Source organism: Rhinichthys klamathensis, unplaced genomic scaffold, assembly GCF_029890125.1.
Source record: "Rhinichthys klamathensis goyatoka isolate OS25496 unplaced genomic scaffold, OSU_Roscu_1.1 h1tg000001l_1, whole genome shotgun sequence".
NCBI lineage: Eukaryota > Metazoa > Chordata > Actinopteri > Cypriniformes > Leuciscidae > Rhinichthys > Rhinichthys klamathensis.
The window spans coordinates 6,950,215-6,967,830 of NW_026606555.1; the positions used below are offsets into that span (position 1 = coordinate 6,950,215).

Below are 17,616 nucleotides of genomic sequence, written 5' to 3' on the forward strand. Positions count from 1 at the left end.
ACTAAACCGCTCAATTCATATAGATTAGTTTTACGATTTCTTTATAATTTATTTTGAAGCGTAAAAGTGTCAGTTGCGTAGCTGTCTATGTTTCTGTCTCCGGACAGAAAGCTCTCAGATTTCATCAAAAAGATCTTCATTTGCGTTCAGAAGATGAACGAAAGTCTTAAGGGGTTGGAACAACATGAGGGGGAGTAATTATTAAAATGATTTTTATTTTTGGGAGAACGTCTCGGTTACGTATGGTAACCCTCGTTCCCTGAGTAGGGAACGGAGACGTCTCGTCGGAGGAGTTTCCAACGATTTGGGATCACGCTAGGGAGACCAATTGCCTTCGAGTAAATTAAAAACGAGCCAATGAATATTGGCATGCAGGACTTGCATTCCGCGCCCCGCCTGCCAGTGCGGGTATAAAGTGGAAGCGAGCGCATACACATATGCTTTACGCTGAGGAGCCGGACGGTGTCCAGTCCTCCGCGAAGGTACAGCAAGCATGGCGACGGGACGAGACGTCTCCGTTCCCTACGTACTTCCCATACGTAACCGAGACGTTCCCTTTCGTTAGGGAACTCCTACGTCTCGTCGGAGGAGTTTCCAACGAATTGGGATCCCTAATAACACGCCATGGTGGTGGCCCCTTCCAGCGCCCAGCTTAGCTTCCCGCCAAAGCAGTTTCTTAGTTTTCTTTATGGCGGGAGCTAGCTAGGAAGAATCACACTGCTGTTCCGCAAGACCCACTCAGTGGATTTGGATAACACTGGGAAAACGTGCCAAACCTGTAGGAGGGAACGTTGCGGAGCCCCTGCCCGCCCGAAGGGAGGCACTGGAATACACGTATGTACTAGCCCGTAGGGTAGTGAAACATACGGCAGTCCTTGAGGTAGTCCCAGCCCGAGGGGTGGGAGCATACTCAGCAAGGACGACAGAACGGGTCTGTCGAGGGGAAGACACGGAGCTAACCCGGAGGGTAGCTGGAGCGTGGAAGAAATGGGTCACCGTAGGGACCACTGTTAAGGCCACCCAGTCTAGTAGCAACTCCTACGAGAGGTAATAGACCTGGCGCCGGGCGATCCGCCTCGCCTGGTGCCGGAGGGGTGATGGAGGAACTCACGAGGTTAGCCGTTTGTTGGGGAACCAACGGAGCAAAAAGCGCATTTATCCGGCCCATAGGGCGGGAATGGGGAAGCAAGCCGACATGACCTAATTCCTCGCGCTACTGGCCGTAGCGAGTACACGGGAGGAAACAGGTTCAACACGTAAGCTATAAAATCTAGCGAACGTGTTAGGTGTCGCCCAGCCCGCAGCTCTACATTTGTCTGCCAGCGAGGCGCCTTGCGCCAGTGCCCAGGAGGAGGCGACACTCCTAGTGGAGTGTGCCGTCAACCTAGGCGGGCAAGGCACATCCTGGGACTCATAAGCCCGGACGATAGCATCCACTAGCCAGTGGGCTAACCTCTGCTTGGAAACAGCCTTCCCCTTCTGCTGGCCTCCGTAACAGACGAAGAGCTGTTCTGAGGTCCTAAAGCTTTGCATTCTGTACACAAAACAACGTAAAGCACGTACGGGACAGAGAAAACCCAGGGCTGGGTCTGCCTCCTCCGGGGGCAGCGCTTGCAGGTTCACTACCTGATCTACAAACGGAGTGGTAGGAACCTTGGGCACATATCCGAACCGGGGTCTCAGAAGGCCCGATCCGAACTCCAGGCACGATTCGTCGACCGAAAATGCCTGCAGATCCCCTGCCCTCTTGAAAGAGGCCAGAGCCAACAGGAGAGCTGTCTTCATAGACAAGATATTCAACTCCACAGTATTTAAGGGCTCAAAAGGGGGCCTCTGAAGAGCTCTGAGCACTAGAGCTAAGTCCCAAGAGGGTAAAGGGTGCGGAATACGAGGCGGATTTAACCTCCTAGAACCCTTAAGGAATCTGATGACCAGGTCATGCTTTCCCAATGACTTACCATCTACTGCATCGTGATGAGCGGCTATTGTGGCAACATACACTTTGAAGGTGGAGGGAGACAGCCTTCGCTCCAACCCATCTTGCAGGAAGGAAAGCACGACTCTGATCGGGCAAGTTCGGGGGTCTTCCCTGCGGGAAGAGCACCAAACGACGAACAGGTTCCACTTCAACGCATAGAGCCGCCTCGTAGAGCAGAAGTGATGGTGTCTACCACAGCCTGTGGTAGGCCACCTAGAACCTCCACATCCCGTCCAGGGACCAGACATGGAGTCTCCAGAGGTCTGGACGCGGGTGCCATAGAGTGCCCCGTCTCTGAGAAAGCAGGTCCTTCCTCAGAGGAATGGGCCAAGGAGGTGCTGTCGTGAGGAGCATAAGTTCTGGGAACCAGGTCCGGTTGGGCCAATACGGCGCAACTAGCAAGACCTGCTCCTCGTCCTCCCTGACTTTGCACAGTGTCTGTGCGAGAAGGCTCACTGGGGGACACGCATATTTGCGAAGGCCCCGGGGCCAGCTGTGCGCCAGTGCATCCGTGCCGAGAGATCCTCCGGTCAGGGAATAGAACAACTGGCAATGGGTCGTGTCCGTAGAGGCAAACAGATCTATCTGAGCGGCTCCGAAGATTCCCCATATCAGCTGAACCGCCTGGGGATGGAGTCGCCATTCTCCCGGAAGGGGCGGCTGCCGTGAGAGCTCGTCGGCTGAACGGTTGAGCACACCAGGGATGTGAATGGCCCGAAGCAACCTCAGATGCTTCTGACTCCATAGGAGGAGATGGCGGGCGAGTCGCGACATACGACGGGAGTGTAGACCACCTTGATGGTTGATGTACGCCACGGTCCGTACGGACCAGTACATGCCTGTGCAGAAGCAACCCCTTGAGGCGGCACAAGGCTAAGCGTACTGCTTGCAACTCTAGGCAATTGATGTGCCAATGCAGCTGAGGCCCGTCCACAGACCTGAGACTGCATGCCCGTTGTACGTGACCCCCCATCCGTTGGCAGAGGCATCCGTGAAAACCACAGCATGCCAGGACACCTGGACTAAGGGCACTCCGGCCCGTAGAAAGGCAGGGTCCGACCAAGGACTGAAGGTTTGGCGACAGTGCGGGGTAATGTTGACCCGGAACGTGCCGCTCTGCCACGCCCATCTCGGGACTCGATCGTGAAGCCAGCGCTGAAGCGGTCTCATGTGCAGCAGGCCGAGTGGCGTTACTGCGGCTGCGGCTGCCATTTGCCCCAGGAGCCTCTGAAACTGTTTCAGTGGGACCGCTGACCTGCCTCGAAAAGAGCTGAGGCAGTTGAGCACTGACTGGACGCGCTCCTCGGTGAGGTGCGCAGTCTGATTGACCGAGTCCAACTCCATACCGAGATAAGAGATCCTCTGCGTGGGGCAGAGTTTGCTCTTGTCCCAGTTGACCTGAAGTCCCAAACGGCTGAGGTGCCGAAGCACCAAGTCCCTGTGATCGCACAACAGATCTCGCGAGTGAGCTATTATCAGCCAGTCGTCGAGATAGTTGAGAATGCGAACGCCATGTTCTCTCATGGGAACAATGGCCACCTCCACGACTTTCGTGAAGACACGAGGCGACAGGGCCAAGCCAAAGGGTAGGACATTGTACTGATATGCCCGACCCTCGAACGCAAACCAAAGAAACGGTCTATGTCGAGGAAGAATCGAGACATGAAAGTGCGCGTCCTTCAGGTCTATCGCTGCAAACCAATCCTGGGGACGGATGCACTCGAAGATGCGCTTCTGCGTTAGCATTTTGAACGGGAGCTTGTGCAGGGCCCGATTTAAAACTCACAGGTCCAGGATCGGCCGTAACCCACCGCTCTTCTTGGGTACAATGAAGTAAGGGCTGTAGAACCCAGACCTCATCTCGGCTGGAGGGACCGGCTCGATTGCGTCCTTCGCCAGCAGGGCGACGATCTCTTTCCTCAAGACAGGGGCATCGACACTCCGTACTTTGGTGAAGAGGATGCCTCTGTACTTCGGAGGCCGGCGGGCAAACTGAATTGCATAGCCGAACCGGATGGTACGGATGAGCCAGCGGGACGGCCTCGGAAGCGCTAGCCAGGCTTCGAGAGACCGTACCAAAGAGCCGACCCGCACCACCGGCGTACCCGCGGAGGGGCAGCGAGGTGGAAGGCAGGGACCGGACTCCGGAGGCATTGCTGCGGCCGAGAAAGGGGTCTGGGTGTGCGGTGCAACACTTACCTGCTTCCACCGGGGGGCAAGAAGCAGGGAAGACCCATCTTTCTCTGGGGCGTTCGGCTACTGCCTGTCCAGAGGAGAAGGAAGGAGGGGAAACGAGGAGGGAGGCCCGGGGGCGTCAGCTCCTGGTTTCCGCGCCTCCTTGCCCGGCGGCAGATGAGAGTGACGAGGCTGTAGCGGCGACACTGACATCTGAGCGCTGGGGCGAGGGGAATGAGAGCGGCGAGGCAACGTGGCGGCGCGCACTGTCATTCTGGCCCTCTTGGACGGAGGAGACTGAGAGCGGCGAGGCAATTGAGCGTCGACCTGGGCTGCCAGTCTCGACCGTGAGTGACCCAGAGGAAGTGGAAACTGCTCTTTTATTGAGAAAGTGGGGAACAAAAACAAAAGGAAAAAGAAGATTCTCCACCCGGCCCTCCTCCGGGGGAGGGAGGGGTGCAGAGGCACCCTCCCAAAGAGCAGTCGCCGCATCCTCTGGGTCGCCCGTCTCAGGGTCGCTTACCTCTCCTCTTGCTGGGGGGTCTCGACGAACTCCGAGCGGGCTGTGCACCTCTCTTGCGGCCGGCACCCTGCTGCTTAGCTGGCTGCTGCTTGGGCTGGGCAGGGGCGGAGGCGGCGGCAGGAGGGCGCCCTCGGCGACGAGCAGCCGGAGGCACAGCCGGCGGGAACGGGGCAGCCACAGCCTGTCTCCAGGGCATGATGTACTTGATGACCTCCGACTGCTTCTGAGCGGCGGAGAACTGTTGGGCATAGCTCTCCACCGCATCGCCGAAGAGGCCACCCTGGGATATGGGGGAGTTCAGGAACCTGCTCTTGTCCGACTCCTTCATACCCGCCAGGGTGAGCCATAGATGTCGCTTACTGGACCACAAGAGTGGACATCGGCCGACCCAGGGAGCGTGCGGTGACTTTCGTCGCCTGTAGGGCGAGGTCCGTCGCCGTCCGCAGGTCTTTGAGCACCCCAGGGTCGGCACCACCCTCCTGCATGTCACAGAGCGCCTGGGCCTGGTGGACCTGTAGGAGCGCCATGGCATGCAGGGCAGAAGCAGCTTCTCCACACGCACTGTAAGCCTTTCCAGTCAGACCCGAAGATAACTTACAGGCGCGGGAGGGGAGCGAGGGGTTACCCCGCCAGGAGGACGCGGTCTTGGGACACAGCTGCATCGCCACAGACCGCTCCACTGGGGGGATGCATTCGTATCTCTTCGCAGCCCCGCCATCGAGAGTGGTGAGGGAGGAGGAGGGAGTCGACCTGTGTCTGGCCACCAGAGGGGCCGTCCATGATCTCGTCACCTCCTCATGCACCTCCGGAAAGAAAGGAACCGGGGCGGTCTGGCTCGGACAACGCTACCACACCCGAGGGGGGCAACGCAGCCGAGTCGTCATCCCCAGAAGCTGACTCTTCTCCCTCCAATGCAGCGATCGACATCTGGTCCTCCGGTGGGGCCCCGAAAGAAACGACTGGAGCCACACGAGCCCAGCGCGCTCCTCCAAGGGCCCCAGTGGCAGCGATGCAGAGGAGTGGGATGTCCGAGGGGGTCTTTCACCCGGCGGATCATTCCTCACTGTAACCCTCAGACCACCAATGGGATTAGCCGAAGTAGCCTTTTTCTGGAGTGAACCAGAAGAAGAACTAGATCAGGGAATCTCCAAAGGGACTCCCCCTCGAGTGAGGGTTCGCAGTCTAAGGCTCAATCCCAATTCACCCCTTGCCCCACCCCTCCGTTTTGCGCGTTCACGTCAAGGGGTAGGGTGTCCCGATTCCTGTTTAGATCGAGGGGTAGGGCTAAGGGGTAGGGCTACATACCCCTCAAAACGGAGATTTTTCAGAGGCACACTCCAAACGGAGGGCTACGAGAAAGTTCGCAGAATACATCGCGAATCACCGGCGAGATGGCTTCACAAATGGTTAAACATTTAAATTTAGCACCAGATGACACCACCGTGCACTTTATTTACTCTTATAATAATGATATAGTCATTTAAATTAAAAAATTGTATAATAAATTACCTTTCCGAAACAGAAAAGACATACATTTCGAGGAAGGAACCTTATAAGCATCATGTTTCCTCAAAGTTAAGAGCAGATTGTCAGTCGTTGTCATGGAGAAATCCTGTATAAACTCTGTAACGTCAGAGCCATCGCCGACGACCGATGACGTATCGGGTTCACGAAGGGTTGTTTCATTTCGTAGGGGAATATTTCAACCCCTTGGCCCTTGTAACTTTGTTTTAAGGGCCAAGGGGTACACTCGAAAACAAGGGGTAGGGCCAAGGGGTGAATTGGGATTGAGCCTAAGTTTTAGCACCGCGATGGTCATGTTCCCACAGTGAGAACATGACTCATTCACGAGCGCTGCCTCAGCGTGCGCGAGGCCCAAGCGCGAGAGGCAGCGATCATGACCATAACCCGGAGGCAGAAGTTGACCGCATCCAGAAACGAACAACGCTACCTGAAACGTCATCCTGAAAAGGACGCGATCTTCACTCGTGTTGCTCTTTCACAGAAAAACACTCTCTTTATTGTGCTGAAGCACACAGGGACCAACGCGGCAACTCAGCGGGGAAACTGCAAGCCCGCTGTGCGCACTCAACCGCATACCAGCTGTGACAACAGCTCTTTGAAAAAAAAAGGCAGATCGCATGAAGCAACAGCTGGCACCCGGGAGATCGCGAAGATCGCTGAAGCGCCGTCACACCAACACAGAGAGGTCTTCGGAGAAACAGCAGACTCATTGAGCGTGAAGATATCTCTAATCTTAAAGCTCATCACTCAGAGGACACACCGGTCGGCTCCGAAGCTAAAAGCATATATGTATGCGCTCGCTTCCGCTTTATACCCGGACTGGCAGGCGGGGCGCGGAATGCAAGTCCTACATGCCAATATTCATTGGCTCGTTTTTAATTCACTCGAAGGCAATTGGTCTCCCTAGCGTGATCCCAATTCGTTGGAAACTCCTCCGACGAGACGTAGGAGTTCCCTAACGAAAGGGAAATGAAAGCTTTAGCGCAAGTTCTGCCGGGAAGACTCAATTGTTACGTCATTCATTACCTTCTCATCTATCCAATTGCGTTCTAATATTTGTGGTATAAAAGATGGGTACTTACACATGTCTGAGTTCGCAGATGCTGACGCTTACATTCACCTCCACCCTCCCCACCACCAAGTTGGTTCCTTCCATCCATCCTCCCCACCACCACCAGGATGGTCTCTTCCTATACCTCACGGGGGTTTGACTGCGCCCCTGCCTTCATCTTCAGGCAGGAAATGCAGAATCCGTACCCTCGGATCGCGAGTTATGGACGGGGCCTACGCCAAAGAACTCTATTGCATATATTGCTTGCTGGGCTGCTAATAAATGGTTTATTGTTTCAATATTATTTTCCCGAGTCTTTCTGGTAGAACTAACCTTTTAAGACACAGTCTTTCACATTGCAACTTGCCCCTGTTTTCAACATGCATAATAATAAGAAATATTTATTGAGCACCAAATCAGAATTATTTCTAAAGGACCAAATCAGAATGATTTCTGAATTATCATGTAATACTGAAGACGGGAGTAATGGCTGCTGAAAATATATCTTTGCCATACCACAAATAAATTACATAGAAAATAGAAAACAGCTATATCAATTGTAACTAGAAAAAAAGTTTGATGAGACAAACTTTAAGTTGGCTTGAAAAAGCCGGACCAGAGAGTTTGAAGAAGTTTAAAATAGTTTGAAGTTTGATAGATGGATTAGTTAGAAAGAAAGAATAGTTAGAAAGAAAACGATACGTTAGAAAGAAAAGAAAGATTAGTTAGATAGATAGAAAGATTGGTTTCAATAAAAGAAAGATTAGTTTGAAAGAAAGATTAGTTAGGAAGAAAGATAGATAGATTAGTAAGAAAGAAAGAAAGATTAGTTAGAAAGAAAGATGGATTGGTCAGAAAGAAAGATGGATTAGTCAGAAAGAAAGAAGGATGGATTAATTAGAAAGAAAGATAGATCAATAAGAAAGAAAGATAGATTAGTAAGTAAGAAAGAAAGAAAGATAGATCAGTAAGAAAGAAAGAAAGATAGATTAGTTAGAAAGAAAGAAAGAAAGACAGAAAGATTAGTTAGAAAGAAAGATGGATTAGTCAGAAAGAAAGAAAGATGGATTAGTCAGAAAGAATGAAAGATTAGTTAGAAAGAAAGAAAGATTAGTTAGAAAGAAAGATAAGTTAGAAAGAAAGATAGATCAGTAAGAAAGAAAGAAAGAAAGAAAGAAAGAAAGAAAGAAAGAAAGAAAGAAAGAAAGAAAGAAAGAAAGAAAGAAAGAAAGAAAGAAAGAAAGATTAGTTGGAAGGAAAGAAAGAAAGAAAAAAAGAAAGATTAGGTAGAAAGAAAGAAAGATTAGTAAGAAAGAAAGAAAGAAAGAAAGAAAGATAGATAGATTAGTTAGAAAGAAAGATTAGTTAAAAAGAAATAAAAAAAGATTAGTTAGAAAGAAAGAAAGAAAGAAAGAAAGAAAGAAAGAAAGAAAGAAAGAAAGAAAGAAAGAAAGAAAGAAAGAAAGAAAGAAAGAAAGAAAGAAAGAAAGAGATTAGTTAGAAAGAAAGAAAGATTAGTTAGAAAGAAAGAAAGATTAGTTAGAAAGAAAAAAAAATGATTAGTTAGAAAGAAAGAAAGATTTGTTAGAAAGAAAGAGATTAGTTAGAAAGAAAGAAAGAAAGAGATTAGTTAGAAAGAAGGAAAGATTAGTTAGAAAGAAAGAAAGATTGGTTATAAAGAAAGAAAGATAGATTAGTTATAAAGAAAGAAAGATTAGTTAGAAAGAAAGAAAGAAAGAAAGATAGATTAGTTAGAAAGAAAGAAAGATTAGTTAGAAAGAAAAAAGATAAATTAGTTAGAAAGAAAGAGATTAGTTAGAAAGAAAAGAAAAGAAAAAGATTAGTTAGAAAGAAAGAAAGATTAGTTAGAAAGAAAGAAAGAGTAGTTTGAAAGAAAGAAAGATTAGTTTGAAAGAAAAGAAAAGTTAGAAAGAAAGATTAGTTAGAAAGAAAGAAAGAAAGATGGTTAGATAGATAGATAGATAGATAGATAGATAGATAGATAGATAGATAGATAGATAGATAGATAGATAGATAGATAGATAGATAGATAGATAGATAGATAGATAGATAGATAGATAGATAGATAGATAGATAAGTTCATTAGTACATATAGAATGGTAGTTTAATTGAGTCTAGGGCTTCAGGGAGTTTAGATTTGAGTTTTTGTGTTGTACACTTGGGCCACCGTAGCCTTGGCTCAATTTGAACTGTTGCAATGAAAGTCAATGGGATTTTTATGATTTTTAATATTAATTTTTAAGAAATCTGAAAGTCAGAAAGTCCTTCTAGAGTTAAAGCTCTAGGAGGAGTTAGAGTCAGAAAATTTTGGGTAAGAAGAAGAAGAAGAAGAAGAAGAAGAAGAAGAAGAAGAAGAAGAAGAAGAAGAAGAAGAAGAAGAAGAAGAAGAAGAAGAAGAAGAAGAAGAAGAAGAAGTTTAAATAGGATTTCAGTAAGTTGGCTTTCTCAAGCCAACTTAATAATAATAAGTTTAAATAGGATTTCAGTAAGTTGGCTTTCTCAAGCCAACTTAATAATATTTCACAAAATTACTGTTTTTACTGTATTTTTGATCAAATAAAAGCAGCCTTGGTGAGCATAACAGACTTCTTTCAAAAACATAAAAAATCTTACTAGATCCAAACTTTTGAAGTTAGCGTACATCCAAATGCAAATAGAAACATGTATACTAGGGGTGCAACGATACCCTATGTCACATTGGGTGTGGAAATGAATAGGCTTGGACTTGGTGCTGGTAACCCTCTGCACAGAAAAATAGTCATGATTCTGAAGCTGAAAATACAGAATTATTTCAGACGAATATGCTTCCACTCTGTCACTCACTGACTAGATATATTTAAAAATAATGTAGGCAACTTTTTACTGGTAACATAAGATATTTGGCATTATCAGGACCCACAAATATTCCCCAATTGCATTATTATACATTATATTCAACATTATATATAGTAGTTTAATGTAGCACTGACACTAAAACTCTGTAAACTTGAATTTTTTCACGCACAGTAATTTTCATTTTGGGTGAATTATACACAATACATATTGTCACTATCCACGATACATATTGTTGTATTTTTGTATTGTGATATATTGTGACACGATATATTGTTACACCCCTAATATTTGCACAAAGCAAGTAGCAAAAAGACAGACGCTGACCTTCCGTGCTTTAGGCTTGCTTTCAGCTTTAGATTCGTCATCTGAGGAGCTTGAGTCAGAGCTGGAGCTGTCCTGCTTCACTTTGATCTTCTTTGCTTTTATCAAGATCTTCCCTTTTAGGTCCTGTCATAAAAAAGATATCTCAATATCTTTTTTTTTATCTACCACACATCTAAATATTTGCATTATAATATTATTTCACTTGGTCATTGTTAAGCAGGACCATCGCTAGAGGGATGAAAGGTGGTTACATTGCTCAGGGCCCCTGTCTTTCAGGGGATCCCTGCTATTTAAACCTGAGGGGTACCCATCCATCCTATCCACGCCCCACCCACACCCCCAGAACCGTGATTTCAATCGAGGAAGCCCTACAGCAACAACCTGCACTGGGGCTCCAGATACAGATAAGGCCCTGGTGTTGAACATGGAATTGTATAATAGCAGAAATAGCACTTGCTAATTTCTCCATTCTGTCACCTGATGGAGTTTTGGTTCCTTGCCACTGTCACCTTTGGCTTTTGGCTTGCTTAGTTGGGGATACTTAATATTCAACAATATTATTGATCTGCCTGCATTGACACCATTATATGAGAACTGAACTGAGCTGGACGATGACATCATTGTTTTCCCCAGAGTGGCTCTATACTGTATATATACACTTATATATATATAAGAAATTTATATAAATTAACTAAATTAATAACTGTTTTTACAACAAAAATTAACCATCACTGAACTTACTTAAGCTGGACTATGACGCTATTTTCTTCTAGATCTGCTGTACAGCAGAAATCTTTGTTGTTTTATTTTCCAGTTATCACTGTAAAGCTGCTTTAAATCTATTGTAAAAAGCGCTATATAAATAAAGGTGTCTTGACTTGACATTAAAGGTAAATGAGACCAACAAATTTCAATAGAGTCTACACAAAGTATTCAAAAGCACTTTGTGGATAGCACTGTCAATGAAATCTATGTATTCTTACAGATTAGAGGTGTTAAAAATTACAAGGCATATGCTCAGATATATTCACAGTTAACCTAGAAGAACTGTTATGACAGTCAAGCACTGTCTTTTGCATAAAATTCAAAACATTACAGATAGACTGCTTTTACTGGTTTTAGAGTACATTTCATGAAAACTATTTTAAGGAAAGGCTGACTGTATTACCTCTGGTGATGGCAGCCACTGAAGCGGCTTGTCATTGAGAGGTTTGGTGAGCAGTTTGTCTCCCAGAATTGACTGCAGCAGTTGGGCCATCATTGTCTGCTGCTCCACACAGCAGTGGTTCTCCAGAGACAGAATAAGAGGATATGGAGAAGTCTAGAAAATAAGCATATATTCATGTATACATATGTATTTATGTATGTTTTCTTTTATTTTACCTTTTGGCATTTTTAAGGCAAGGCCTATTTTCAAAGGAAATACAATACAATACAATTTTATTTGTATAGCACATTTAAAAACAACTGACGTTGACCAAAGTGCTTAACAAAGCAATAAAAAACGTAAACAATACATGCACGAAACCAACAAATACACATGAAAGAGAAAAAACGGACACATCAAGGTATATTAAAAGCTAGTGAAAAGAGGTGCGTTTTCAGAGAAGTTTTAAAAAGTGTCAAGGTTTGGGCAGATCTGATATTTGAGGGTAGGCTATTCCTTAGCTTGGGTCCATAAGCTGCGAAAACACGGTCACCCCTATTTTTTAATCTGGTCCTGGGGACAGAAAGTAAGTTTGAATCCCCCGATCTTGACTTAGATTCTGGGTGAAGCAGTTCAGATAGGTACTGGGCAGCTAAATTCTGTAAAGATTTAAAAACAAAAAGCAAAACTTTAAAATCTATTCGGAATTTAATCGGTAGCCAGTGAAGCGAGATCAGAACCGGAGTAATATGTTCAAATTTACGTTTTCCTTTGAGGAGGCGTGCAGCTGCATTTTGGACTAATTGTAGACGGGTGATATGTTTCTGAGGAACTCCAATATATAAAGAATTACAATAGTCCAATATGGATGTTACAAAAGCATGCATAGCTATCTCAAAGTGTTTACCAGACAAAAATGGCTTAACCTTAGATAAGAGACGAAGATGAAAGAAGCAGGATTTTACCACAGCACTTATCTGCTTTTCAAGGTTAATGTTGTTATCAATCCAGACCCCCAGATTCTGAATACAGGTGGTACTGTAAGGTGACAACGTTTGAAGGTCACAAGCATGTGTACTACGATCACTGGGGCCAAACAGGATAATTTCCGTCTTGTTTTCATTCAGACTCAAAAAGTTACCAGTAAGCCATAGTTTTAGTTCATTTATACAGTCCAGTAGTGGCTTTAAGGCAGACTTGTCATCACGTTTTAGGGGCAAGTAAATTTGGGTATCATCGGCGTACAGGTGAAAAGAAACCCCATGTTTAGTTAAAATAGAACCCAGAGGTAACATATACAGGTTAAATAGTTCTAAATAGTATCCCAAGGATAGAACCCTGCGGAACGCCGGACCCAAGTTTCATTTTAGATGAGCACTGTTTCCCGATGCGAACAGAAAAGCTTCTGTTAGACAAATATGAGCGAAACCATTCCAACACCATGCCCCTAAAACCAAAGGAAAGAGGCTAAACACATTATGTAGACTGACAAATGGGGTCTCACTTAGGAGCCCTAATCACCTTGGTGAATTGGGGAGTGGAATTTGCATGACAAGCCACTCCCTCGTACATATGGGTATATAAGGTGGTGGCACACATCCACTTATTCAGGTTTTTGCTTCGGAACCGAGTGGTTGTCTGTTTCTCTCACAGGTCACTCTTCTATTCACATAAAAGAGCTCAAGAAAACCTCTTGCTGGAAGCCACAGTGTGTGCACAGATAAGTGCATCGATTCCCCCTGGGCATTTCATCTTAAAAGAGCAGTTTTCCCTAAAAGAGCAAGCACGGGTGGCGAGTGTTTTTTTACAGATGCCTTTCCGTCCGTGTGTTTCTGGATGCTGTCGTTTCCTGTTCTCATCTGACGGCCACGATCGTTGAATCACATGTCTGGGCCATAAGCATGCTGAGACAGCCCTCTTGGATGGTTCATGTCCACATTGCAAGAACACGACTATGTCGACACTGCGATCGTGACTTTCCTTCCTCGTAAAGGGTAGAGTCTCCTCTGTTGTTACCCAGCCTGGTTCCTCTGCACTGCAGAGGGTTGCAGTGGTTAACACTCTGGGAGCCTGTGGTTTACAGTTGGAGCACTTCCGCATGGCCAGTCCCCACCTCCCTCTCCTCCAGCATGTTGTGTGTCATCGAGCTGCCGGATGAGGGCAGGGCACGGGTCCTTCTCAGGGGGGACACAGCGTGTCATTTTGGTGCTCTGGGTGAGGACCTGATGTCGATAACTGCATTGGAAAGTGGGCTACTGTCCTCTGGAGAGGAAGATGAAGCTGTGCTTCCCCTTTCTGGAGTTATGAGTTGACGGCCATGCTTGCCCGGGCCGCCGCAGGCATCAGACTCCTGAGCACTCACGGTTGGATGATGGGTTCCTGGCTGCAGCACATGGTTCACAGACGAGTCTTGCACCAGTACTTTCTTCCCAGAGATGCACAAGGAGGATCAGAAGTCATGGAAGGAAACTTTCATTGCTTGAAGCCGCTTCGCAGCCTCCTCCACTCTCACTACCCTTGATGGTGGGGCCGCCAGGGGGTACGTGGATATTCCTCAGGTGGAGCATGCAATTGTTGTGCCCTTCCATTAAGAACTGGCAGTCACTCTGCGCCAGTTTCAGCCGTTGCGCCATTCACATTCCGGACGACCTCAATCGTGCGGACTACGTGCTCTCACGACAGCTCTTTTTACTCCTTGTCCGAGGCACCCCCTCGGCACGAACGCGCTGGCATAGCCAGGTCCTGGGGCCTAAGCAAATACGCGTTTCTCAGAGATGGGGCACCATATGGCACCCGAATCCAGACCTCTGGAACCTCTACGTGTGGCTTCTGGATGGGACATGGAGGACTTCAGTGACCTACCACCGGTGGCGGTAGACAGTTTCAATCAAGCCAGAGCCCCCTCTACTAGGCAAGCTTATGATTGAAGTGGAATCTGTTCACTGAGTGGCGCTCTTCCCACCAAGAAGACCCCCGGAGATGCCTAATCAGCTCTGTGCTTTCCTTCCTGCAAGAGAGGTTGGAGCGGAGTCTGTCCCACTCCACCTTGAAGGTATATGTTGCCGCCATTGCGGCACATCATGGTGCAGTTGATGGTAGGACACTAGGAAAGCACAACCTGGTTATTAGGTTCCTGAGAGGCACCAAAGTTCCCACCACTCCTTTTCGGGACCAGATGGTGAACTTGCAAGTGCTGCCCCCAGAGGAGGCAGACCCAGCCCTTGCGTTGCTGTGTCCCGTTCGAGCCCTGCATATTTACGTGGACCACATGCAGAGCTTCAGAAGCTCTGAGCAACTCTTTGTCTACTTTGGAGGTCAGCAGAAGGGAAAGGCTTTCTCCAATCAGAGGTGGGCCAACTGGATAGTGGATGCCATCGCCTTGGCGTACCTATCCCAAGGCTTGCCGTGCCCCCTCGGAGTGAGGGCTCACTCCACTAGGAGTATTGCCTCCTCCAGGCATTGGCACTTGTTCTGGCAGACATCTGCAGAGCTGCGGGCTGGGCGACACCTCACACCTTCTACAATCTCCGGGTTGAGCAGGTTTCATCCCTTGTGTAGGGTACACACGGGTAAAGTGCGGGAGGGCTGGCTTGGTGTCTCGCTTACAGCACTATTCCCTTCTAAAGGGGGATACGAGCACCTTCTAAGCTCTCCATGTGAGATCCCAAGTTGGCAAACCCTGGATTGAGTTCCTCCAAACATCCTCTGGCAGTCAAGCGCAGCGGAGTTGTCCGACGCGAGGCCCAGTACTTGAGATGTATGCCCATTCTGTCAGCCCTTGTACTGGGCTAGATGCCCCATATGTTGAGACTCCCCTCTGGTAATCCCATATGTGTATTCTTCCACGGTATGGTTTCACCCGGCTGAATGGGTGATGAGTGCCGTCATCTTATATACCCGTATGTATGGGGGAGGGTCTCGGCATGCAAATTCCACTCACCAATTATTCAATTTACCCTTCGCAGGGAGTTTGATTGACAGGCAATCTGACCAATCATAATCCGCCATCTGCCCATTTTTGTCCGACAAAGCAGTCAGGAGAGTTAGTAGATTAACGTCGGTGGATTTGAACTTGAAAAGCGATGTGTACTGACATCTTTCCACGGTTGAAACAACAATCCTTCTGATGTTCAATCATGTTTATTTGATTCTATAAATTAACTAGAAGGAAGAGATGATCAGTTCAAGAGCAGCTTTAACTGAGGCTCTACAGCGATCTGTCACAACACATTAAAGGACAAGTTCGGTATTTTACACTTAAAGCCCTGTTTTAAGATCGTTTCTGATGAAATAGAACAATTAAGATTGAAATTTGGATACATGCTGCTGGCCTGAGAATTTCCGGTTTCTGTGGTTGAAATCCTCACCTCCACAATGGTTGCATAGGTGCACTGGAACAATCCTACCTAAAACGCATTAAACTTTAGTTTACAAAGACGTGAAACTCACAGAGTGGTCTGGGGTGTTCACTGATAAGCTCACACAAAAATCGCAGCAAAAGATGCTTGTGTCTGCGCAAATCCTTTCACTCCAGACTTTACAGTCTCCCGACCAATACTGGTCACGGCAGTAATGAAAGGCAGTGTGCGCACTTTAACACCCCCCCCCCCCCCCCCCACCCCACCCAACCACCACCACCACATATTTGTTTACTGTTATTATTGTTGTAATGAGTGGTTTTATGTAATTCGCTGGTGTATGTTGATGATAATACAAGGGAGAGAGAGACTTTAATGCGCACTTCTTGTACTGTGTTTTATTCAGCTCTTACTGTGATTTTCTGGAGTGAAAATGGACGCTTCATCTTTTGTGTGATGTACAATAAACTTCATAAAACTGATTAGTAAAGTTTTGGCTATCATTCGGATGGGGTCCGCTACAACAGGCTTTCTATTTCTGAAATTTTATTGTGTGAGATTGTCCTCTTTTGTTTCCACCAGAGCATGAGTTCTTGAAGCTCTGCCCTCTTCTTGAAAGGGGGCTGGGATCAGCAGCTCATTTGCATTTAAAGGGAAACACACAAAAACGACGCGTTTTTGCTCACCCCAAAAAAGTGGCAATTTTAACATGTTATAAAAAATTATCTGTGGTGTATTTTGAGCTAAAACTTCACATACACACTCTGGGGACATCAGAGACTTATTTTACATCTTGTTAAAAGTAACATAATAGGTGTCCTTTAACCCTCTGGGGTCGGCAATCTGCTCGCTTTTTTTTCTTATCAGTGCAAAACAAACTCAAAATACTCTTGATCTTACATATAAGTGTTGCACATCATTCAAAACTGTTAAACTGTCTTCTTTTATTTGTGTACACTCATAATAAAAACAAAATGTTGTGTTTTTCGTAAAATAAAGAAAATAAACATGATGCGCGTTCTCCCGTCTCTCTCAATGAGAAGTTCATTCTGAAACGCGACAGAAAATGACCTATAACTTACAAAATTTTCTTACAAAAATTTTCTTACAAATTTTAAATCAATATATTGGGCCCTATCTTGCACCCGGCGCAAATAACTTTGTACACTGACGCATGTATCATTCCTATTTTGCACCCGCGCAAAGCGGGCTTTTCCCTCCACAGACGCACGTCGGTAAACTAGGAAATGAACTTGCGCTCCCTGGGCGGGTCGGCACAAAAAGGAGGCATGTTTCGGCGCAAACATTCCCTAGAGCTATTTTGGAGTTCCAGAAAACAATTCCGCCACTGACCAGAAAAAAAACTAGTCTAAAGTCAGTGGCGCGTTGCGCGTTGTTCATAATGCTATTTTAAGCGCGCATGCTTGGCCATAATGTAGCGGGTGCACAACGTGCATACACTTTGATTCTCTCATCAACACAGATGCAGCAGTTTTTATTTGTGCAAATCATACATTATAACAAGGAAAAATATTAACACATGAGGGAAATCATTGTGGTGTCCATGAAGATGTAAAAAAAATTAGGCTTAAATCTAGCTTACACATTTACCCAGATTTTTAGTAATGACGGATCAGACCTGTTTGCCCAATAGTGGCAAGACACATGTATATAAGGACA

The 17,616-nt window shown here is 46.6% G+C and overlaps 1 protein-coding gene across 2 annotated transcripts in view; it reads right to left on the bottom strand.

The window, feature by feature from the left end:
• plcd3b (phospholipase C, delta 3b) overlaps positions 1-17,616 on the bottom strand; it is a 104,804-nt gene that overhangs the window by 76,310 nt on the left and 10,878 nt on the right. For both annotated transcript variants that reach the window (XM_056253574.1, XM_056253647.1), the window contains 2 exons: positions 11,600-11,752; positions 10,432-10,554 (listed from right to left, as the gene is read on the bottom strand). In XM_056253574.1, the coding sequence (XP_056109549.1) occupies positions 10,432-10,554; positions 11,600-11,752 (276 nt within the window). The remainder of the gene's footprint in view (positions 1-10,431; positions 10,555-11,599; positions 11,753-17,616) is intronic.